The sequence below is a fragment of the Lissotriton vulgaris genome, chromosome 9 (assembly GCF_964263255.1).
Source record: "Lissotriton vulgaris chromosome 9, aLisVul1.2, whole genome shotgun sequence".
NCBI classification, from domain to species: Eukaryota; Metazoa; Chordata; class Amphibia; order Caudata; family Salamandridae; genus Lissotriton; species Lissotriton vulgaris.
The window spans coordinates 320,157,674-320,183,403 of record NC_141697.1 but is presented as its reverse complement, the minus strand read 5'-3'; the positions used below and the strand labels follow the sequence as shown (position 1 = coordinate 320,183,403).

The following is a 25,730-nucleotide window of genomic DNA, read 5'->3' as shown; positions in this document are numbered from 1 at the left end:
TCCAGTTATAGGATAAAAGACATTTCTAGCCCTAGTAATAGAGCGTCCAGGACATTCAGGCTATAATCCCAATCTTTCGTCCTCAGTCCTGGATTTCGGTGAGGTCAACTCTGAGTCTGCTGGGACTAATTGCCTCCTGCACGTTACTGGTTGATCACACCAGGTGGCGTATACCGGCTCTGGAGTGGGATCTGTAGTCTCAGTGGTCCCAACTTCAAGGGGACCCCTCCAACCACATTCTGGTTTCAGATGAGAGAGCAAAATATCTGCATTTGTGGTTACTGGTCCATGATACAGTCAGTGGCAGACCCCTCTCCTTTTCTTACCCAGTGCTGACAGTGGTGACCGATGCCTCACTTCGTAGTTGGGGCGAACCATCTAGGAGAGGTGGAGATCTGAGAACTCTGGTCTCTGGTGGATTCCTGGCTCCACATGAACCTTCTAGAGCTGAGGGTCTGCTGCTTGTCTTTGAAGGCCTTCCTTCCTTCCATCAAAGGGAGGCTGGTACAGGTGCTCACAGACTATGCCACCACCACCAACTTGTGATACTCCAGCAAATAGGGCTGGGTGTAGTCACATAACCCATGCTAGAAGGCCTTGTGCCTCTCTGAATGGCTGGTCTGCCAAAGAATTTTCCTGGTGGTGACCCACCTGATGGGATCATTGAACGCCAGGGCTGAGGAGCTCTGCCGTTGGTGGCTAGCACAACATGAATTGCAGTTACACCTGGTGGTGGCGCAAAGCCTGTTCCGTGAATGGGAAGAACCTTGACTCTATCTATTCGCCAATGTCCGTAGTCTGAGCGTTGGAGTTTCCAAGGCATCTCTCGCTCAGAGATGCGTTCTGCTTAGAGTGAAACTCTGGACTCATGTATGTCTTTTCGCCCACACCACTCCTGCTCCTAGTACTCAAGATGATCAGGACCAACTGGGCCCACGTCATCCTAATGGCTCCGGACTTGCCTCAGAGAGTATGATATCCAGTACTCCTGAGCTTAAGCATATGTCCTCTGATCAGGCTGTTCCTCAGGGAGGACCTGCTGTCACAAAAACAGGACAGGATTCTTCAGCTGGGTTTTCACAATCGACACCTTCATGTTTGGAAATTGAGCCACGACAGCTGAACAGCTGAACACCTTCAACCTTTCTCCGTGGGTGGTTGATGTTATGTTATGTTGTTTCTACTTATAGAGCGTACTGCTACCCTGAGGTGTCCTGGCGCTAAGTACTGGTTACCTGGAGGGGCTGAAAGTGCTACTGAGAAAAGAGGCATGTCTTCAAGCCCTTACGGAAAAAAAAGGTCCGGGGCATTTATGAGCTGAAAAGGGAGCTCATTCCATGCTCTGTAGGCACAAAGAGTGAAGCTTATGCCTCTCGAATCGTTTTTTTTGAAGAGGGCAACTTGCACTTGTTTAGCACCAGTTGATCTTGACATCCTGCCTGGAACATACCATTGGAGTTTACGTCTGAGAAACTCAGGACCTGTTCCATTGACGGCCTTAAAGACAATACACAGTGCCTTAAAGCGTGTCCTTAGTTTTACTGGTTTTGGCTTTTCTTGAGGGTACTGGACATAGACCAAGGTCCTCTGGCCACCACTCTAGTGTCCATACCCGGGGGTTATTGCCAAACTCAAAGACCTCGGTCTTGGAGGAGTTAAGTTTTAAACAGTTGGAGGACATAAAAGCTGAAATGGTGCTCATACAGGCATGAAAACGGTCTCTGGCCTCCTTTTCTGCTCCCTCTGTCAGCGATAGCACAATTTGTGTGTCATCTGCGTAAGAGGTGAGCTGGAAGCCAATGGCACCACGTAAATATTAAATAACTTTGGGCTGAGAGACGAGCCCTGCGGCATCCCACAGGGAAGTGAAAAAGGTTCCGAGGTATTACCATCCAGGTTAACCGTTTGTGACCTATTTGATAGGAAGGAATGGCGAAGATTCCAAGCGGATCACTTTACACCGATTTCAGACAACCGGTCCATCAACACTTTATGATGGACCGTGTCAAAGCGGCGGATAGGTCCAGTAAAATGAGTACATCATTGACTCCCCTGTCCATTGCCTCTCTAATTTCCATCCGTGGATTTTAACAGAGCCAGCTCAGTACTATGGTCAGCTCTGAACCCATATTGCGATGAGTCTAGAGAATTGTAAAGATGGATAAATGTGCTTAGTTGGTTGTTCATTGCCTTTTCCAATATCTTGGCGGGGAAAGGAAGCCTAGAGATCGAACTATAACTATTAGGATCTTTGGGGTCCAAAGTGTACTTCAGTAAAAGAAGAACAGAAGCTTTTTTCCACACCATAGGAAATATGCCAGATGGCATTCAGCAAAGGGACAGGGAACATTAGGCGCTCCTGATTTAATCGTATTCAATACTTTAAGCGTATCTGACTTTTCCAAGGCGGTAAAGTGATAAAATGACAGTGAGAAGCCAGAGTCATCTGCTTCCTTTATGTTGGAATTGATCCGATTCTTTGAAGTCATACTCGTAAGTGGGGAAAATTTTATGTCTAAAAAAAATCAGCAATTTTATTGCAAAATTCAGGAAGGCAGTGGCTTTTAGGAGTATTCGGAGTAGATAATTTAGTTATAGTTTTGAAGAGTTCTTTTGAATTAGATTTAGCTAATGCTATTTGCATTGGAAAAAAAAACTATTTTTTTGCTTCTAAAAGTGAATGCTTATAGCTCGTGATGCAAATTTTGTATCTTTCCTTGTCTACTTCATCATAGTATTTACGTCATGTCCTCTCTGATTGTTTGCAAGCCAATTCTTTGGCCTTCAGTTCAGCAGAGTACCATGGGGCATTAGGAGAGGCTTGTTTAGGAATCAATTTTTTACACGGAACTAACTGATCACACACATTGGTTAGCCATTTGTTATATGCAGCCGTGGCCTCTTCCACATCCGAAGGCGGATGAGATAAAGAGCCCATGATGTCATCTTGGCAGCCAGACATCCCTAAAGGAAAACTGTATACACCTGCAATTGGGGCACATTTGTGGTTTGGTGCGGCACACACCAGATTGATCCTCTCCATGACAGATTATCTTATTTCCCCCCTGCTCTGTCTCTTGCCCAGCAATGCTTTAGTCCTCTTTATTTGTCACCAGTTGTGATGCGATTTTTTAAAAGGCTTCAATACATTTCTATCCTATCTCCCTTTGTAATGCCCCAATTGGATCTTAATCTGGCCCTGACGTATCTGATGTGCATACCGTTTGAGCAGCTTCACATCTGTCCTTTACGACTCCTCACTATTAAGACTGTGTTCCTCACTACCATCACCTCAGCATGGTGAGTGAGCTCCAGGCTCCTTCTCTTAACCCACAGTATTCTTCCTTCTTCCCAGACAAACTGGTTCTGCATATGACAGTTGTGACGCAGCTCCACATTGGTCAAACCATCACCCTGCCAGTGTTCAATGCTTAGCCTCATCCCTTTAAGGAGGAGAAGCAGAGACTCCATTGCTTGGACCCCAAGAGAGCACTGAGCTACTACATAGATCTTACCAAACACCACCGGGTGGATGATCAGCTCTTTGTGGGGTTCTCTGGAGCGAAGAAATGCAATGCAGTGCAGAAGAGAACCATCTGCCGCTTGATCGTACTGTGCATTAATCTCTGATACACACTGGTCAAAAAGCAGCCTCCAGAAGGTGTACATGCTCATTATACCTGGGCCAAAGCTGCTACAATAGCTTTAGCATGTGGAGCGCTTGTCCTAGACATTTGCCTGGCGGCTATGTGGCTTTCCTTTCGTACGTTCATGTATTGCCTGGAAAAGACAGGTGCACCAAGAAGGGCATTTTGCCCTCTTGGTCCTGCAGGACTTTCTGGTATGGTTACATTCACAGAGCAGCCTCCAAATAGGTGTCTTTTCAAAAATTGAGTAATTTGTAGCTAGAAGTCTCTAGCAGAAGAACAATTCCTTCCCTTCTGTAGCGCTTTTTCTGGTAAAGACTCTATCTTGCTGCAGATTCCACCCTGACCCTCCTACTCTCTCTTTTCTGTGATTGTACTCTATCCATTAATACGATCCCAAATCTAGGAATCTGAACACTGGTCACAACAATCTGCTGTTGGGACTCTGCGTCTAGAGGTGTGTACAGTCTCGAAAGCAACTGACGTCAGAGTGCATTTTTAGTACCTATATAGGTTCTGCACGTCATTTCCTTAGCAGAACAACATCATTGTGGAGCCGCATGTTGGCACCTTCCGACACGCAGAGGTATTACTGAAAAGTTTCAGCTCAAGTCTGATGCCTGGGAAATATTGAAAAGGTGAGGAATCAGCTGCTGGATTGAGATTCTACTTGAAAGAGCATTATCAAAGTTAAGTAACATATTCTTCTGGTCCACAGGAACCAGGTCTGGATTACTCTCTTTAGCCTCAACTTCAGCACCTTGCCTAGTTTTTTTGTTCTCAGTGTTGAGCATGGACTATGGAACCTGCATTGACATGTGTCCTTTCTTGGTTTTCAGAAGCTCCGCCATGATTGCCTTCTTCATTGACCTTGGTAGTTCTTTCCTCACCAGAGCTTCTTGGTTTACTGTCAATAGTTTTTCCGCTAACATGTCTTTGTATGTCAGATATCATTCCACTGGCAGGCCGTCTACCCTGGTGTCTTAGCTGTATTTAGATGAATAATAATCTTAACGTCTTCCCAAAGGGGTGGCAGAGCCTCATCTGAACCCTGAAGCACGTAAAACCAATATACCGTTTTTTCTTGCCACAGTGGTCTGCCAGGAGGTTTGCTGGTATCCAGCATAATCCCTGAGTTCTCCTGTAGCAGAATCATTGTGACTGAATGCTGTGAAAGGAGAGAGGCAAGAGCATGCATCAGCAGTTGGTGTATAGATTTAATGTTTGCTTTCCTCCCAATTCCCTGCTTCTGGCACTCCTATTTGCTTTAGATGCAACAAAAGTACTCTTTTTACATGACCTGCCTAAATAGACACCAAACTTTCAGTGTAGTCACACAAAAAAATCTGGAAGAATGAGAAAACACATAGGCTCAAAGACATTTGCCAAGATGGAGACAGACGTGATGGTAATATCGAGAATCGAGCATTCGGTGAGCAGTTGTGCATGTCAGAAAACCAGCAAAGAGGAGGTAGTAAAGTGTATGCTTGAGTGGGTGTTCCTCCTTTCTCGACCAAGCTGCATCAAACACCCCGAAGGGCTGATCGTGTGCTTGGGTGTTGCAGTGCCATAGAAACCACAAAGGACTTTGATTAAGAGCGCTCGTTTCTGTGCCTGGGTGTACAGCATTGCATCATGTCCCACTGCACCCTTACTTCTTCTTCCCCTACTAGAACAAAGTAGTGAGGTATGTATGTGCTGAAAGTTGTTGAACAATGCACTTATTAAAGAATAAAGGCAATAGAAATGTGTTTATCCTTTCTTATCCTATTTTTTGGGAAACGGAGCTAGAGAAGGGATGTAGTGGGGGGTAAAAGGAAGAATGAAAGGTTAGAGGTAGGAAGAAAAGGAAGAGAGATGGAGAATGAGGAGGTGGGAAAGGGGAAAGGGCGGACAGAGGAGGATGACGAGGGAAAGAAGCTGGAGAAAGGTAAGTAGTGGAAGGGTAGGAGAGGAAGAGAGAGAAGAAGGGAGAAAAATAAAAAAAGCAAACAGTGGCTGTGATAGGGTTCTGTACCAACATGTGATGGTAATCAAATTACTGTAGCTGTACATTTTGAGATTTAATCTTTTTTACTCATGCTAAAGGGTACCCAGGCTGATATTGTAGGTTTCCGCCAGCAGTGGTGGTGTCCATAAATGAACAAACTGTCATATGGAGATGGTTGTAGTCAATTAGTAGGAAAGCCTGTGCTGTGATGCTGTGGGTTAGTAAAAACATTATGAAGTCCTCATGAAAAGAAAAAATGCTGGGAAAGAAAGTGCTACAGAAAGCGAGAGGGAGAATGGAGCATTCCAACATCTACCAAGGGGTTTCGGGATATCGTGTTTTAAGAAGCAATACACAGTTTCCTGGCCCTGACCAAAGGGGATTTTATCTCTCATATGAACAGCTTCGATCAACTACTGAAACACCTGGCCATAGTTGATGGGATTAAAGGTAAACCGCCACTACAACGAGGTTGTTACCTCGTTGTGCCTTTACCACACATTTTTTAGCACGCATATTTTTACTACTAGCACGCCTTTACAACGCATGCCTTTACCACTCATTTAAGGTAAGGTGGGGGGGGGGGGGGGGGTATCCCCCCACAAATACATTGTTTTTAAATATTGAAACAATGTGTGGTAATGGCATTCATTGTAAAAGCATATTTGTGGTAAAAACATGCATGGTATAAAACGAGTGGTAAAGGTGTACAATGTATTTGCCTGCGTTGTACCATCATAAGACCAGTTTAAAGTGAGTACACCACCAAAAGCTCCGGACCAACCCATTACTAACAGCCTAGAGGAAAATGAATTAATGACTAAACAAATGAATGATTGTATTTATACTGCTTAAGCTATCCATACAGACTCTTGAAACTGTCATCTAAAGTCACATGAAGTAAGTGTGTTTTCAAACCTTTCTTAAGGCTAATCAAGTATCGGCTGTTTTATAACGCATACAGCTATGAATTTCACAGAATATCTGAATCTGCATTTAAGGAAAATGGACAAAAGGACTTTATCTGAGCTTGATAGATCTCCAGCAGGCTGGTGGAAGGTGGTTTTGCTCTCAAGTTATTTGGAATCTAAGTTACTTGCACATCTGAACATGATATATGCTTTGATTTTAATTTATATTTGTAGAGCGCGGCGTATACCCTGAGCTGTCTTGGCGCTGTGTCTGCATTTCTTACGAACTGGAAAAGATTCCAAAGCTATACAGAAATAGTTTAAAAGGGTGACACAAAAGGCCACGTTTTTGAATGCTTTCTAAAAATCATCAGATTTGCTTGTGATCTTAAGTGAAAAGGCATTTGGTTCCAAAGAATGGAAGTAGCGTAGCCAAAACATTTGCCTCCCCAGGAAGCTTTACAGATCTTGGGAACTTCCATAGTTATAGAGTAGGTGGAGCACAGGTTTCTTCTGGGGGTATGCCAAGACATTTTTCCCTCAGGTAGAATGGGTCCTTACCATGCAGGACTTTGTGTGCCATACAAAGTGCTTTAAAAGCCACCCTACTCTTGATAGTCAACCAGTGTAGCTTCTTAAACACCTTAACCACCGATTCCCTTTCCTTCAAATTTTTCAAGAGCTGTGCGGCTGCGTTTTGCAGTCTCTGAATCTTTATTATCAGCCCTTGTTGCATGCCTAAGTAGATGTCACTGCAATGGTCTAAAAGTGAGAGAATAATGGAAACCACCGCCATTGTCTGAATGTCTGGGGGGATGAAAGGTAACACCTGTTTAGGTCTCGCCTAGGCAGCGCGCATGCGCTGTCTCTCCGAGAGATCAAGTAATCTGTATCAGGGGTGAAACTCCGCTATTGCCGGGTAATTTCTCCTGCCGCTTGCCATTAGTAAACTCTAGCATTGCTTTTATTAGCGGGCTTATTATAGGCTATAGATCCGATGCGTCACTTCCGTTTATTCCGGAAGCAGCACCGCCTAACTACAGTTTTCGTCCGCTCTTTGTTGTTCATGTATGTCAGAGAGAAACTTTCTTTTTAAGGCCCCACTTGCGCATACATTAGCATCACGGAGCTCGTCACGAGCGCCGCGCTGTTAATTATACATATTCAGCACGGCTCTCATCATGCTTCTGAGCTGCAGCTTTCTGGTGACCCGGAGGAGTGTATGCTTCTGGTGTGTGTCTGCTGACAAACAGGGGCTTGCATAAATGTACACGCTGCAATAACAGGTCATAGCAGGACTCGTCTTTTAATGCCACAGATTCTTGTCTCCTTGCCTGCAGTCACCTTAGTAACCGAGAGTAGAAACAGCACCTGCTACGTCTCTCTCTCGCTCGCGCTCTCTCTCGCTCGCGCTCTCTCTCTGCCAGCAGTTGTGTTGCTTTGTGGGGTGTCTCTTGCTTCCAATAACTCAGCCCTCATACACCTTGAAGTGAGACTGTCTGGTATGTGGGAGGGGGGCATTCCCAATTTCTCCCCCCACAGCGCTTCCCCTCTGTCCAACATTCTGTCACGAAACTGAGCAAACTCACAGACTTGTTTACACCTAAATGTGGTAACAGGCAAAGACGCAGGCCTTGGTGTGTCAGTGCCTGCAGTTTCATTACTGTGTGTCACATCAGCCCACGGGCTCTCAGGATGAGGGCGAGAGTTGCATACACAAGCCACATATCTGTACGCCCTGCTGACATGTCCACTGCTGTCTGAACTGATTAGTTCACACTTTAAACATAAGTGGAAACATTGAAGTGCTCTCATCAATGTACGTCCCAATACAATGCGCCCGGGTACCACAATAACCGGAGCACAGGTATCAACTTCCACTCTCCACGTGTGCTCTAGGGACTTTAGAGCTCATTAGCAACGTTTAAAGCATGTGGCTGGATCAACAAGCATTTGCAATGCCATAGGTCTCGCATTTATGCAAATTTGAGCTATTGACATTGCAAATAACAATGCCTTTTATTTTTGTTTTCGTTATTAAAACATAAATAAAAGGCATTGTCATTTACAATACCAATAGCTTAAATGCTCAAAAATGCGGGACCTATTACATTGCAAATGCTTGTTTAATATTTTCAGCCGATGGCAGCAAGAAGAAATCAGCTGGTTGGCCTGCTCCTTTAAAGTGAGTTTCGAATCGAAAATTACTTTCTTACATTGAAGACGGGAGAGTGTAACAGGCCAAGATTTGCAGGCCACAATGAAAAATTCCAAAAAGACGCGTCTGCCTCAAAAAGGAGTACCTCCTGCAACACTTTCATCTCATCCTGTTTTGAGCTTGTATCCTGTGCAGTTCAGGGTACATGGTCTCTCCTTTTTCGACCTTAAGTCAGGTGAACATCTGGTGGCATTTTTGCCTTTTGCAGCTGTTAAGTTTGACAGTCCTCCGAGCCTGTCAAACCTAACAGTAAGCTTTTCTTCGAATTAGCTATGGCTCTTAAATTCGTGGCCCTATATGAAGGAGATGCAGAAACCACAGTTGATGGACAGAATGCAGAACAATGTCATACATTCACCCCAGTACAGAGATCTGGGCCTAAATCCATCGTTTTTTTTGCACTCCTCACCACCCCAGTTCCTATATGAAGGAGAAGCATGGAATTTAAACGGTACTCCAATAAGTCCTGCTCCACATAAGCCTTGAAGGTTAATCCATTGAGTGGTAGAGAAATATCCACTGTATTGAATGCTGCAAATAGGTACAGTATGACCAACAGGCAGCCAGTTCCACTTCTGACTATTTAGTATCATCTTTACCAAAGCTAAGGGGGGCACATTCAGTTACATGCATGGGTCTAAACCCAAATTGCCTTGCCCTCCAAGGCAATCTGGTTTTAGACCCATGCATGGGACTGGGTCTCTATACAGGAATTGGTATCTAGGTGCTACTGGAGTTTTGAACTGTGATTTTCTCCAGAGGTTTTGCTATAACTGGCAGATTGGAAATGGATTTAAAATTACCCAATACAGACAAGCCTAGATTATTTTTTCCCACCAATACACATATAAGCCCTATTTACAAATTTAAGGTAATAAATTATTGTTTTATCTCCACATACCATTGTCTACATTCATCAGCCAGTGAGGGGTACAAGGCCTTTTTAACTGGGTCAGGTTGGAGAAAGAGATGTTGAGGCGATAGCAGACAGAAGGAGCCATGGATAGTGTGAACTTGAACTGTCATGTTGGCACAGTATCCGATGACATGCCATTGGGCTACAGAGTGACTGATAAACTTTCAGCGTCCTCAGTGTTGGGCAGCCAGAGAAGGGAAAAAATAGCAATGGGCTCAAAGGAGCTACTAGGCAGATAGTTAGGTCACTTCTCAATCATGGCTATAAATTCCATTGTTTTGGTAATTGCATCGACCACAAATGTATTAACGTTCTTATATAATTGCTGCTTAGGTTATGAACCCGGATAACAGTGAAGGGGATGCAGTAGCCCGTTTAAGGTCTCGCCTATGCAGCGTGCATCCGCTGCATAGGAGGAGACCTTTAGGAATTGATTTGCTTTTTCGCCCAAAAATGTGCACGCTTTGCATTGCTTTCAATGGCAACGCGTGCATGTTTGGCGATTCCCTTGCGGTAGCAAGCTTTGACAACACCTGTTTGTAATTAACTTTCAAACAGATGGTGCCCCGGGTCGCTCCCGCAAGGAAAACGCTGTGTGTGCTCTCGGCCGCACTTCCCCCACCCATCCCACTTGTTAACCCGCAGGCTACGCCAAGAGAGTTTTTATATAGCTGTCAAACATTTAACTTGCTTAAACCATTTGCAAATGATCACAATTTTTTATCAACTTCCCTTTTTCTCAGGATTATATTGAAAACACTGCGATTGCTCCTACCTGTCAAACATTTTACTTACAAACTATCACAATTTTTCATCCACTTCCCTTTTTCACTGATTAGATTGAAAACACTGCAATTGCTCCTTTGTGTACATGATTTGTGGTAGTACACTGCCAGCACCTCGCATTGTGTTGGTCCTAACCCATTATGGCCACCCGTTTACCCCTCCTGCCACTATGAAACACAATGAGCTGCCGACGTGGGCCTAGCCGCAGAACTGAAAGACCCGATAAATCCTGCGGCCCCATTAGCATAATGGCTGTGTTTTCGGTGCCATGTAATGTTAGTTACGTCTTACCCTGAATGGGGCCCGGGCACTCTGGCATGCCTAGAACTGAAGGATAACGAACACAAATGCATAACAAGGCCCTCCTTTTGCGCTGACTTTAAACAAGCAAGCAACAGTGTGATCTTAGGCAGATCTTGGTCTGCTCTCCCTGCGCCTCAACATCCCCCATCTTTTGAGAAGCCTTCAGACACGAAACAAAACTAAAATACATCAATAAAAACGCTAAACGCCCCCTGATAAAAACTGCTCTGCAAAAAAGTATAGCTGAGACTTGTGAGCATGATGAGAAACTGGGTTAAATTCTAGTGTGGTACTGATAGCCTGTCATTCTTCTGATGTCGACAAAAAAGTACCATTGAGTGGGGTTAAGAATATCTCTTATTTATTAAGACTCCACACAAACAAAGGCATAGCTGAAGTATGTTTAAAGATGGTCTATGAGGGTACTCGTCACTATGACTATAGCACCTGGATGCTAGCATTACCTAATATAGTTCATATAATTTTCAAAAAGGGCATCATGCATCTAGAATACCAGAATGCATACCTAATTATACTGGTCACTTGATGGTTGCATCCTGCAATGACTAACCCACCTGACTGGCTGCTGAGCGGAAAGGACTAGTCTGCACCTGTGCATATCATGGTGCTCTTAACTAGTACAAATCTAAGGCAAGCCACGTGTACTAGTACCTTAGGACCCAAGCCATGCACTACTTAGACTTGACAGAAAACTGAATCAAATTATCATCGATCACAATTTTTCATCTATTTCCCTTTTTCACGTATTAGATTGAAAACACTGCGATTGCTCCTTCGTGTACGTGATTTGTGGTAGTACGATGGCAGCACTTCGCATTGTGTTGGTACTAACCCATTATGGCTGTGTTTTCGGTGCCATGAAATGATAGTTACGTCTTTCTCTGAATAGGGCCGAGGCCCTCTGGCATGCCTAGATCAGAAGGATAACAGACACAAATGCATGACTCCCTTGAAGCCTCTATGGCGCTGACTTGAAACAAGCAAGCAACAGTGTGATCTTAGGCACAACTCTGTCTGCTCTCCCTGCGCCTTAACATCCCCCATCTTTTGAGAAGCATTCGGACACGAAACAAAACTAAAATGTAAATACATCAATAAAAACGCTAAATGCTCCTGAGAAAAGCTGCTTTGCAAAATAGTATCGCTGAGACCTGTGAGCATGATGGGAAACTGGGTTAAATTCTAGTGTGGTACAGATAGCCATTCAATCTTCTGATGTTGAGAAAAAAGTACCATTGAGTGGGGTTAAGAATATCTTTTATTTATTAGGACTCCACACAAACAAAGGCACAGCTGAAGCATGTTTAAATATGCAGCCTATGAGGGTACTCGTCACTATGACCATAGCGCCTGGATGCTAGCATTACCTAATATAGTTCATATAATGTTCAAAAAGGGCATCATGCATCTAGAATACCAGAATGCATACCTAATTATACTGGTCACTTGATGGTTGCATCCTGCAAAGACTAACCCACCTGACTGGCTGCTGATCGAAAAAAAGGACTAGTCGGAACCTGTGCATATCATGGTGCTCTTAACTAGTAAAAATATAAGGCAAGCCAAGTGTACTAGTACCTTAGGCCCCAAGCCATGCACTACTTCAACAAGACAGAAAACTTAAACAAATTATCATGGGCTCCCTGAAAGTTAATTTGGCATATTGACCAGATAACATAAAATGGTAAATGTATTTTTGGTGGATTGGTCTATACCATAGAAGATCTGAGATAACTGGGCTGTGCTTTTGACTAGCGCTACTGCCTACTTGTTAACAGTAGTCCACTTATAAGGTCCCAAAGGCGAGACCTATTGGCTATGCCAATGCTTGTTACTAGATTCAAAAGGCCTGTTGATTAGCATTCAGTAGTTGCTATGTAATTACCCTAACATATTTTTAAGTCTGGCGTTCTACTAAAAGTAAATGTATATTATACTTACCAATAGGGGCATCCACACAGCCCTCTTCATCCTTTGGTCATTTTTTGTGTCATTCACATTTGACATCGGCCCACTACAACATACAGCATCGGGAAGTGGATGAGCCTACTTCAGTCATTGGCTAACGTCACTGTCATGGCATTCTGCCTTTTCTCAACGAGCTGCATCTGAAGGTGAATCCAGTAGTGATTAGACCACATGTCAGAGTGAATATTAATAAATAAGATGTCAAAATTGTTTTTAAAGTTCTACATCTAAAGTTTGACCTTTGAAGTGAGTAATTGCTTTAAACTCCTAAAGGAGACTGAAAAACAAGAGACCGATTGATCAGTGGATACTTCTCACCGGAGGCTACAATTGTCTAAAATTTAAATGGCGGAGTTCCTAATAATTACACATCCAATGAAGTCTAAAAGAGGAGTAAACTATCCAGACTCTTCCCAGAGAGATTGTACCAGAGTAATAAAGTGAAGGAAGAAGTGGATGTAACCTGCATGGTTATCAGAAGATATTCTTAGTTGCAAACAGTAATAAAAAAAGAGCTATACACTGGAAGGGAGATATTGTATAAGATCTGCTGCCCCTCCACCCAATCTCTGACCCTATCCAAATGTTAGATATAATATCCGGAAGGGATGTATTCTAAAGTAGTCACAGAGTATGGTAATAACCATGATTCAGCAAGACAACAAATGTCTGATTATTTCCTAGAAAATTGTGGTTTTTTTCTTAATGCTTTACCACTTCTACTAAATATTCCCAGATATTTCCTCAACATTGGGACTGGGGAGAAGCACTAAGCAGAAGATGCCATTGTTAGGAAAAGTTGCAAACAGGGAGGATGATGTGGCAAAGACATTACGAGTTTGGCAGATGGGATACTCCATCACAAACGTGACGGATATCCAGTCCGCTGTATTACAAGTTCAATTGGATATAATAGAATTGTAATTTGGCAGACAGGATACCTGTCAGGTTTGTGACTGAGTAACCTGGTCCGCCAAACTTGTAATTAGGCCCTTAGAGCTGCGAGTATTAACCTTGAAGGAAGGGAGAACCCAAATGGGAGAGGCAATGATGAAAGAAATTTACAATAAAGCAAGAGAAGCAGAGACAATGAATCTTTGATTTATTATTTATTTATACAACTATTCTAGCATGCACTGTATAACTGAATTGCTTTCAAGAGAGAGAGCAAGAGGCAAGGCAAACCATGCGGAGCTCAGATTAGAATAGTAAGCTTTTCTGTTTTCTGAATGAAAGGAAGTTGTTTTAGTTGTGTACGTTTTGGTGCAGTTTTTACACATTAATTCAAAAAGGTAAACTTACAATTTTGTGCAAGTTATCTTTTTTTTGGGTATTCACAAACTGCTAGTTTAATTTAACTAAAAGTAATTTTAAAACTTCAGAGACACTTCACATAAAAAGATAAGACAAGCCTATCTTTTTATACGAGAAGTCTTCACAGTCGTCAAATTACTATTATTAAAATTAAAGTTGCAGTTTATGAATACCAGAAAAAGAGTAAACTTACGTGTAAGTTTACCCTTGTGAATTAGACCCCAGTATCCAGTCACTGTAGAGCACCCGCATTTTTGGGACTTTAGGTGGACTTTAGAGACTGCAAGGAAGTGGAGTTGAGTCGTTTTAGTGAAATTTCCTGGGCGAGGTGTTTTTCTTGATTTTTGCCTGTACCTATTTTGGTTCATGATCCATCAAGGTATTTTAAACATGGTTTTTGACAATATTAGTTTATGGGAACAGGATTTGACCAATGTTCCGATTTGTAAGATGAGGCTGAAGTCTGTGTCGCTGAGGGTGTTTTTTCAAACTAAATTGGAGGAGGGTTGAAGATGGTGGGAGTTCTTTCCCAGAGGTAGGAAGACCTAGAACTTGATTCTATCTTAGAGCTGTTGAGTGTGCAGCTGTCTTGGCTCATCTAAGTTTAGATTTCGTTATGGACATTAGCAACATCTAAGAGTTCTCAGTGACCTGCTGATATATTTGAGCATCGTCTGCATAGAAGTGGAATAGGCGATTGTGATAGTGAATAATGTCCATGAGTGGCCTTTTGTAAATTTTGAAGAGTAAAGGAGACTGTGTGGAACCCTAAGGTTCCTTTTATCGCACCTCCAAAGTGTTCACTATTCCATCTTTTAGGGATGTTATGCCTTATATTGAAAAGTCTTATTTTCAATAAGACAGACACTGAAAATATTATCGGCAAAAGTTCGTAATGTTGAGACCACGCAGTCGACTTCAATGGAATTGCTTAATCAGGAGGTAGTTGCACAATCCGAGAGATATGCAATAAAAACAATGAAAATACTAATGATAGAGGAGCAGATAGATCTTATGGAGACTAATCTGGCAATGCAGATTGATCAGAATACGGTGCTTACCAATGTCTTCCGAGTAAGACCATACAGTTTGAAAACCTTTGTAAAGGTTTAATCTACGATTACACGGTCTCGGAAACGGTCAGAAATAAATCTACCCCTTGTGGAGTTTCTGAATGAGTTGGTGTGCGCAGCTCTATTCCTGAATCAGAAAAAGTCTTGACGATTGCAAATGATAAGAGAGTAGTAAACCTGAAAGCAAATAAGTGATAATATCCATGTATAATCTTGACTTTTTTTTCGCGAATGTTGGATGAAGAACTTTGTGTTGAAGAAAAGGACGCGAGGCCTGTGTAGTGAATTCTAATGAGGAGTTCAACTTTCAAATATTTCTGAATCGCTGTTATACCATGTTACAGAGTTCACAAGCAATGCTGAAAGTTATATCAGAGCTAGACAAAGGGGAACATCGGGACGAATGAAAGTACCTACTAATTTGAGAAAAGTTATTTAATTGCAAATCGACATTAAAAGTTGGTAATCAAATGAAACAATAAGAGAAATGTTCGTTCCTCAAGCAATATGTAATGTTCCTTTCTTTGTTGGTGGAGAATTCAATAGCATGTTCAATGAATAGATTATTCAATGAATAGATTATCACAGAAAATGGGTCACAAACTGAGAGCTGCCTGCCGCAGTTACTTGGCAGCGATAGAGCAGTTGATGACTGACGTCTATTAGTATGATGTGCGGTTAGTGCTGTACACCACTGAACTTAAATATAAGTTCTCAAACATATAGTATTTAAAAAATGCAAAAACGAATTGTGTTCTTAGTATTAAAAACAAATGTCTGGTCTGGATTTGACCAGCTTGCCAGCTGTACTCTTAGACTATAGTCCCATCACATTGTCGATTTCGGGAAAGAGCTTCTAGAATAGCGTCTATTTTTAAGTGCAAATTTGACAAATTTATGCTCTTTGATAGATAATTAAAGAAAATAATCCGGATCTGGAATGGAGTACACTTTTGTAACAATTGCTGTTCTGCTGCCAAGGAAGTAGTATAGGATTTATTTAAAACGTCGCTAAGGTACCAAGTTACCACTATGATGTTCATAATGCATAGGAAGAATGATCTCCTGCATTAGAGTTAGAGAGAGAAAACAATATGTATGTCATCTGCAGAATTTTGAAAACGGACACCCAGTTTAACAAGAAACTGTTGTTGCTGCTGGGCATTTATTAAACAAGAGTAGGGAATCCCAGGGAACCCGCAGTGCTCCACATTTAGTTGAGATGGTATTAGCTGTGTCCTGGCCAACAATGTCTCTAGTTTTCTACGCTTTCAAAAATGATGCCAACTATTTCAGAGAGGCTTCTAAGACCCCCTACACCCCTGCCCGTCTATTCAATAGCGTGGGGTGATCAAGGATGTTGAAAGCCTTGGACATGTCCATCAAAAAGGTCAGGTCCCCTGAATCCATTATCTACTAGTACTTTAAATTTAGCAGGGATAGATCGGTCTCTCTATATGAGCAAAAGCCAGACTGTTTGCCTCTCAGGATATTGTTCAGATCAATAAACTTCTGAAGCTCTAAAGCCTTCCGCAGCCATGGAGCTTGGGAAATTGGTTGCGACTTTTTTGATTGAAAATAATGAGGAAACACCCATGATTCTTTCAAATTGGCTGTGATATCTCAATATTGACAATATCTCTTATAAAGGGAGCCACGTTCATACTATGCCTTCGTTAAAAGGATTTATCCTTGTCTGGCCTCTAAATCAGCTGCTGGCATTCAAGATTGTGGCTGGAGCATTTGAGCTCAGCTAGGCCCTCGTTAAAACATTTGTTGAAACATTGGATGCCTATCAACAGCTTGATTGATTGAAAGAGTGCTGTAAGGAAATAAAGTAAGTTCCAAGCTCATCTAGCTTTACTGACCGAGTGATTCCAAAGTAAAAATATATAATATGGATACAACATGTAACAATTGCTGGCTACTGCTAATGATTCAAGAATACTCTAAGGTTACACGTAGAATACATGAGAATCTCTGCCTCCCAATTGAGGTAGTAGGCATCTGTGTCTCTGTCTATCTGACCAACTGAATGCACCAGTGCCAATAAAGAGTAGAGCAGAAGTGCCAGTGCTATAGTTCTCATAATTGCAGAGCTGAGATCTGGGTCAGGATGTCTGCTGTACATTTGGTTAGCAATGTTTTCTTAAACAGATTTCTAGCAATAAACCAGGTTCTCCTGAAACTTTAACAGTTTTGTAAGTTCCAAGAGTACCTTTTTCCCATCTAGCTAAGCTAGTGGGACAGAATTGTTCCCTTCATGATGTAAATTATGTCCCTGAGTTCCAAACTGCAAACATCTGGTATCCTGTATTTTTTTATTTTTGTCCCCAGCCTCATGCTTATGTAGCATGTGTGAGAAAGAAAAGGACTACAACTTTATTTGAATTTGGTTTCGGACCTAAAGGGGCACATCAAGCGTGCTCTCCACTGTCCCTGGTTAAAGCATGTAGTACGTTGTGGTAAGATACCAGGTGTTAAGGGATGGTAGCATGACCACATTGGTTTATATGTAACACAGGCGTGGTGGCCTGCTGGCCCACTCATGTAACGTTCCTTTGCTATAGAGAAGTCCGGATCCCTGCACTGATATTCAGAATGTTTGTAAATTATATGCATGTGTGTGTTCTGCATGTTACTCGCATTGTGCCTGTTTTGGTGAACGAGAGTAAAGGAATCCATTTTGATAGCACCCAGTCTGTTCATGTGCACAAGGCCCAGGTGAGGTTACTTTCTCAAACAGTGGACATGCATTTCTGACATTCCTGAGACTGGAGGGGGAGACCGAATGAATTGTGGAACATGGAGACAAACTCCTCTTATAAATTCATTGTGGTCCTTTTGTTACAGAGAGCTGTTGATTGCTCTCCCTAATTACTGACATTTGGTAGAAGATAAGGGTGAAGTTTCTGCAGTTCCTGTTCGATCGTGAAAATCCTTGAGAAAAGAGTCGGCCTTTTGTCCCTCTTCCTGATCGCTGTCAGGTGTTGCTGTGATAACCGGGAGCAGAATGGCCACACCTCTTTTTGCTTCTGTTGAGAGTACTACAACCTTGAGATGATCCTCCTTTGAGGAGCATCACTCCACACAAAGGCTGAGTCTGGGCGATTGCCTTGGAAGGACACATAAAAGGAGAACTGACTCAAACTGGTTCTGCAAGTGCAGATAGAAAATACACATCCCCAGTATGCTTTACCTTTGTAACAGGGGGAGATGTTTACCTACTTGTTTTTCTACTTCTATGTTTTCTTCCACCAAGGAGGGGATGACCTGTAGAGTACCCAGAGGACTGCTGCTCAACCTGAGCTGGTATCTGCCTAACAGCCAGCGGTGAGGAGACATCATCTGGAGTCTAACCTGAAAGAAGAGCTGTTCTTCATCTTAAAATGCTTAGAAGATCCTGCCTGGAAGAACAGGGAAAATGTGAGCCAAACCTGCAGGAAGAGCAGATTACTGGCGTGGGCAAGAGCATTTGACCCGGGTGCTCTGGATTCATCCTACAGAGACTCCTGAAAGCATGACTGGTGCATTCCATGCTCTAAGCCAGTGGCTATTGCCGAAGTGGAGAATTCATAGCACTGCAGAAGTGTGCCCAAGCGGCTTGCTCTATCAGCCCTGCTGTTGTGTCTGTGGCACGTTCCCCAAAGTATGCCCAAACGATCTGTGCCTGAAGAAGACTATCGGTAAATCTGGACTCTCTCCAAATGTGCCTTAACTGACTTTGTGGTTGCAGCTGTATCATTTACACTTAGTGTCCCGGCACCACTGAAGAAGAGGCCTGTGCTCTCCTGTAACATTTGCTCCAAGTGTACCAGAACAACTTGTAGTGTGACCATCCCCATGGCATTTGCTCAACATCTACCCTTGTGGACTACATCGCCATGGGTGAAGATGCTGCCTCATGGTACTTGCTACTGTGTGCTTGAGTGACTATGCAGCTATGGAAGGGCTAACCAGAAGCGCACTTGATTGAACAAGCCTCCTTTGATGCACTAAAGTGCATTAAAGTGACTCTGCTACCGCCTTTGGACCTACAACTAGAAGTAGCCAGCATCACTGCCTCGACCCAGGGAGGATCAAGTTGCTAAATCTACATCTCACCCAGTCGTGGAGTAGGGAGGCCCACCTGTGACCTCTGACCCGATCTGCTTCTGACGCCGTGTGCCAGGAAGAGGGCTGCTTACTGAAGACAGCCACATGCCTGTTGCTGACTCAGGACACTGCTGCACAGCCTGCATCTGCTCTAAAGGAGTGGAGCAGCCACTTGACGCACCTGTGACTGGTATATCTTCCACCACAGGGAAGGACCAAGACTGAAGAGCGGCAGGCCGATGTGATGGGGTACACACTTGGCACAGCAGGCATCTTCTTAAGTGCTGGGGAGCACCAGATTTGGGCACACAGAGCGTGAACAGAATTTGGCTAGAAGGGAGCCCAGACTGATATGGGTGGGCCAGAGGTGCACAGTTCACGGGCAGAGCCCTGGGACACTCTCGCCCTAGTATTGAATGGAATACTGCCACCCGAGACCAGTGTCCCACCCCTTTGGGGTCTAAGGCAGATTGGGGAGAGGTGGGACAGACCCAATCAGGGTGTCACTCAGGGGGCTGGGGACAAGGCTGGACTCTCCACAGGACAGCGCTTGTCAGCACTCTATTCCCGGTGCCTGCAAATAAGCACCACCGATCACCCCCACAACAGGAGAAAGAAGGAAAAACGAATTAACTTGCTGCTGAGCAGTGAAGAAAGAGGAAGGGTTAACAGAGTAGAAGGACCAAGTTGGGACCTGGAGTGCGGACAGAGAAGAACTTGTGTTCTGAGCTTTGCCTATTTCCCTGCTGTTCATGGGCAACGTATTTTGTTGCTTATTGAAAATGGCTGCTGAAAAAATATATCAAAGGAAGAAGTAACATGCGTGAAGAGACCTAGGTGTGTCTGTTGGGAGGGGATGTGGCGTAAGGGCCAAAGCTGCCCACTTAGGAGCTGGGAATCCAGGATTGAGTCTTGACTTCAGCTCAACATCCTGTGGTTCTGGGCAAATCACTTAATTTCTGCATGCCTAAAAAACACAAACAATGGAATGCGTCCATGTTCAATTTAATTGGTGCTCTTGAAAAGAGCTCCAATACCTTTGGTCAGGTTTGCGCTATATAAAAGTACAAAACAAAAACAGAAGGTCCAGAACCAGTTCTGCGAACTGGAGGGGCGCAACAAGCGTACGCTCATAACAGACATAGAACTACTGCCCAAGTCCTAGGATGCTTGTTTCCGGCCCAGGGAAGACATGGCTTGGCAGTTCGGGCTGGACTGTTCCCATGAGGCACAGGGTCAGACTGATTTGCATATGGCCATGTCTGAACTGGTGTGGCTGAGTGAGCTAAAGAATGGTGATGGATTAAACCCAGATCAGTTGACTGGGGTGAGTGCTTGATTTGCTCTAACGCTCCGTCCATCATCCCCTTTTGTTTCGCTTTGTTCGCCCTAAGTTGGCAGGGTATCCTCAGACGTGAGTCCCTTGCTCACTTGGCCACTGGATTCAAGATAGCCTGGCTGATGAGGATTATGAATCCGAAACCGGTCCTAGGATGCTTGTTTCCGGTCCAGGGAAGACATGGCTTGGCAGTTCGGGCTGGACTGTTCCCATGAGGCACAGGGTCAGACTGATTTGCATATGGCCATGTCTGAACTGGGGTGGCTGAGTGAGCTAAAGAATGGTGATGGATTAAACCCAGATCAGTTGACTGGGGGTGAGTGTTTGATTTGCTCTAACGCTCCGTCCATCACCCCCTTTTGTTTCGCAAGTCCTGTGGTGATTACATGAAGTGGCGGTAGCAGCATGAATTATGTCTCTTGACTAGACCTTTTTTCTGTGTCATAGGAGAGTCTGATCTATTGACACAACCTGTGTAAATTTGCATTGTAGTGTGATCCCAAGACCTTGTACTGACATTCTTTGTGACTGTTCAGTGTGTCTATGTGCAATAGATGTGTAGAAAAAGTGTGATAGTAAGAATCTGTGTATGGTGAGAGTCTGAGTACTAGGACCATCGGGCTTAATTTTTGGTGGCCCCTGGTTTAGCAAGGCACAAGATGGAGGGTGTATACAGTTTCCTTAGTCAGTGGAAATGTATTGGCGTAATTCTGGTGGCTAGAGGGTGGAAAGCTACTGTGGAGCAAGTAGGGAAAACAGATCAGTCTATAGAACAATCTATTTCATGGGTGTAAGAAGTCAATGTGGGGACATCACTTGAAAAGGGCATTTAAATATGTGTTTTAAGTTGTAAGAAAAGGCAAGAATTAGTGTAGGAGAAACAAAAGTACTAAAATTAAGTCTGTATGCTTTCGTAGTTGTAGTATGTCTCGCATAGCATGGAGTAGAGGATGTGTAGCATTTAACATTAGTGTTTCATCTGTGGAAGGATGGGAAGTCCAGTAAAGCATAAACTGAGAGCGCCACCTATTTCTGTTCATCTTTGTTAGAAAAACTACAAAAAGATGAAATAATTGAAGAATCTAAGGACCTAATTTAAAGTTCTGCGGATGGGTTAAACCATCACAAACGGATATCTTGTCCGCTGTATTACAAGGACATTATATTCAGTGGTACCTGTAATATGGCGGACAGGATGTCCATCATGTTTTTGAAGGAATTAACCATCCGTCAAACTCTAAATCAGGGCCTAATGCTTCTGAGTGGATGTCCCCCACTGTATTAATGAAAAAGAGCAGTGGCATGTTTTGTCTCTTCATTGATTTAGGAGATTTAAACTTCTCCATCATCATCGATAATCCCCCATTGCTAAAAATAAACAAAATGCTAGTTCGATTAGAAGGGGTTGCAGTACAGTGTTTTCCAAGTTAGACTTAAGACAGCATCAGATTGATCTGGATGTGTAGTCTAGACCTCTCACAGTGTTCATAATGCCTTTTTGACTTTTCCAATATAGAAGGACGCCAATCAGTCTTGCATCAGTGGCATCAGTTTTTCAGTGTGCCATGTTCCATGTCTTTATGGATAAGTAAGACAAGTTAAGTGTTTCTAGAATGATATATTTGTCTTCACTGAAAATGAGGAGGAACACAAAATCTTACACAGAGAATCTGATAAGGGTGTGGCACTTTCTCATAAGACTTGTAAACTCTTTCAAAGACTGGTTGAATACTCAGGACATTCCATGACTAATGAAGGGGAGGTACCCAAAGATTCCTTAGTTTGAGCAATGAAGGACATTCCACCTTCCTGATAAAAGAGAATTACTGATGTATTTGACAGGACTATGTGAATATTATTCAGAATTTGCTAAAGGATTTGCAACCTGCATGGGGCCTGCTTGTTCTAGAGATGTAGAAATGCAGAGTGGGTAGTGGCATTTGCCTCAAGTACCCTGAGTGAAACTGAAAGGAGTTGTGGTGAAATAGAGGATATGATTGGTGGCCTACACACATGCTTTCATGCTCAATTACACCGCAACTGCTTTCAGTTTGGGGGAGCAGACTTGCTTTACAAATTGATCAAAGGCCTTTGGTGAAAATGTATCTCCTAATGGTGGATTAGATTATACACCTCATATACGAAGACTGTGTTCAAAACTCCCAAGAATATAGTGTTGGGAGTCATAGCTGATTTTTTTTATCATGTTTACTTTGCCACGAAGATAGAAATGTTGAGTCTGTTGCAGAGGATGTGAATTTAGTAGCATTCATGATAGATGTATGAACCTTGGAAGATGTTATTTTGTCAGAAGAAATTTGTCAATTGAAGTGGCAGAAGATGAAGTTCTTAAGAACGCAAAGCCGTATGGTGAAGACTGTTAATGTGATGTCTCACATTATTCTTCGTATACTGATACTTTGCTGAAATAAAGATAATTACCGGTCTTCAATGTGTCCTAGAGACTGCTAAAGGTTGAGTGCGACATGAAACAGAACAGATAAACTGTTTTTTTTGTTCTTTTGGACTGGTAGCTCAAAAATTGAGATTTAAAGATACTCCTACTGAAGCTATAGGTTCAAGAAAAATTAAGAGCTTAAAATCTCAAAGACATAGGAGATATACCATATGCATTTAAGACCAAATTATAAATCGGAAAGAATCTGCGCTAATGTTTTGAATGTGTTAATTATCCGCAAATTAAAGGGGGCGAAGCTGGTTGTGAACAGTTATGGATGTCATTTTAACTGATGAAGTGTAATTGTTATGTCTTTTTGCCTGATGCAGGAACAAGCATAGATGACACCCTTCTACATATTAAGGAGTTCATATAATGATGAATTGTTCACAGTTTATGTATACGGACTAGTTACATTGATTTTGTACATTAAAATGCTTAGATCGACAAAATCTGTTAGGTCAGCTATAACTTCAGTGCACTACTGGGAATCTAATAATGTAATCTATGTGTATCTTTTCAATACTGTTTGCTTACTTCAAGGTATTCTCCATGTTTCTTTCATTAATTGGTGTCATTTTTCACTTTTCTCAGGACTACCCTGGGCCTTTCCTGGATGGATAGGACGAGGTAAAAACTGGCCTTATGATTTCCCCGATATTACTGCTTACTATGTGACCCTTTGGATTATGGGAGCGAAACAGTACCATGATCTGGACATTGATTATATTGGGGTGAGTAATGAGAATTTCCTTATATTGTTCGGTGTCTTATTCTCTCTCTGACTTCTTCAACCTTTGTGCACCAACACCCGCTTAAGTACCCCTTAAGGAACTGTGCATTAGCTTTGCATACTGACTTGATGAAGAGTTGGATTTCATCCCTTTTGTAGTTTTATATCACAGCAAGTGTTGATTAAACTATCTAGTCAGTGTTCACTGCCCTGCCGAATGAGTGGCTTATCTGAGTCAGCTTTGAGGTGCACTCGATTGATTATTTTTATATGTATTATTAAAGGATTGTAGCTGCTGCCAAGGGTTATGCTGTTGTTTGAAGGACTTCTACCTGATTTATAATTCTGAGCCACAGGCTAGGGTATAGTCCACTAAGAGTAGAATGTTATAAGTTGCACAAAAAGAAATCTTAAAAATCATTCGAATATTGAAAGATGTGGTTTATTCCAGTAATTTTTAGCTCCCCTTCGCACTGTTGCCTTTAATGCAACTCCAAACATTCCAGTGTTCTAATGACGTATATATTGGGAACCTAGCAGATGTGTGCTTTATGAGCATTGCCTTGATGTAGGGATTTCACAATAATAATACGCACTTCAATTCTTGATATTATTACTGGAGAACAGAAGATGAGGGTATTGCACCTGCATACTTTACAGTACGGTCTTTACACTGTAGTATGTTGAATGAATAAAAGGGATCTAGGCCCTTACATATCATGGCATTTTCCCAAAGACACAGAATAGGTTAAACCATTTGATACATCAGTCCCCTAATTGTTTCAGTGGCTAGAAGTGCATCGTGTAGATTGGTGGAATGTTCATCTCGGGCACTGTATAAAAACTGCCACTGATTTAGTGAAAAAGGGTTATGTATAGGGCTTTTGTTGTTAGATAGCTCACATGGGAACTGACTCACCTATGGAATTTGAAAATGGCCTCTTTCAAAACCGTTATTTTTCACTGATGAGTCGGGCGTCTTTACGGGCAGTGCAAAATTCAATGGAGAGAATATTTCAAATATCCTCTCTTCTGCCTCAACATCTCCAGTACCTCCTCACACCTCTCCCATTGGCCCCTTAGTTCTTTGCCCAACTCATCCATGGGTGTGATCATTGAATGTACTATCGCCCTATGTGCATGCCTAACGTGCTAGTGATCATCTGCCTCTTAGGAACATGGAACCATGTTACTGCTTAAATTGACCGAAGAGCAGGCTTCAGACCATAGAGTCATGGGATGCCCGGGTGGGAGAGCACCTCACTGTGCCTCTTGTTTGAATGCTGAGTGGACTGTGGCGTGAAGTAGCCTGAGAGTAAGTGGAGCTGTGATCCTCCGTCCAAGGCACTTAAAAATCTGAGCATCTCACTTTGGCGGTTATTTTTGCGGCACCATTATTTACAAAGAGCATTTGACGGAATCCAGGAGAATTATCAATGGGAAGAATTTCTCCATAGCATGGCAGGTAGGAAAGTAAAGAAACACAAAGCGGCTGACTAGAAAACGATATTTGCTCTCTGACAGCCTGCATCCTTCATTTTGGGACTGAACTGACAAATTCAACTAGACAGTCATAACTAAAGACTGGTGGGATATCCTGTGTAATATTGGAGACACAGCTTCCGGGAATGAACAGTGGAATCAACGAGGTGGACTCCAAAATAAAAATAATTGAGGTTAAAGCAGATGTCGTTGGAAGTAAAATGTAGAATGTGAAATCATGCAGCAGTGATTTAGGCAACTACGTGGTGGGCGCGGTCCTGAAACTTGATTCACAAATGAAAACACTAAAGATAAAAAGCTCCCAAAATGAGAATTCAAGGTCCTCATTATTGAATAAGGGTAATGACTTATGAACTGTTTAGAAGGTGTTCGTACTGAACAAAATAACTCCCTTGGCTCTGAGACACTGGTACAGACGATGAGGACTTGTAGGATTCCCACCATAAGAAATAAAT

The 25,730-nt window shown here is 42.7% G+C and overlaps 1 protein-coding gene across 4 annotated transcripts in view; it reads left to right on the top strand.

Annotated features, from left to right (window-relative positions):
* GALC (galactosylceramidase) overlaps window positions 1-25,730 on the top strand; it is a 250,366-nt gene that overhangs the window by 98,757 nt on the left and 125,879 nt on the right. For all 4 annotated transcript variants that reach the window (XM_086937607.1, XM_086937608.1, XM_086937605.1 and 1 more), the window contains exon 5: window positions 23,634-23,773. In XM_086937607.1, coding sequence (XP_086793733.1) covers window positions 23,634-23,773 — 140 coding nt within the window. The remainder of the gene's footprint in view (window positions 1-23,633; window positions 23,774-25,730) is intronic.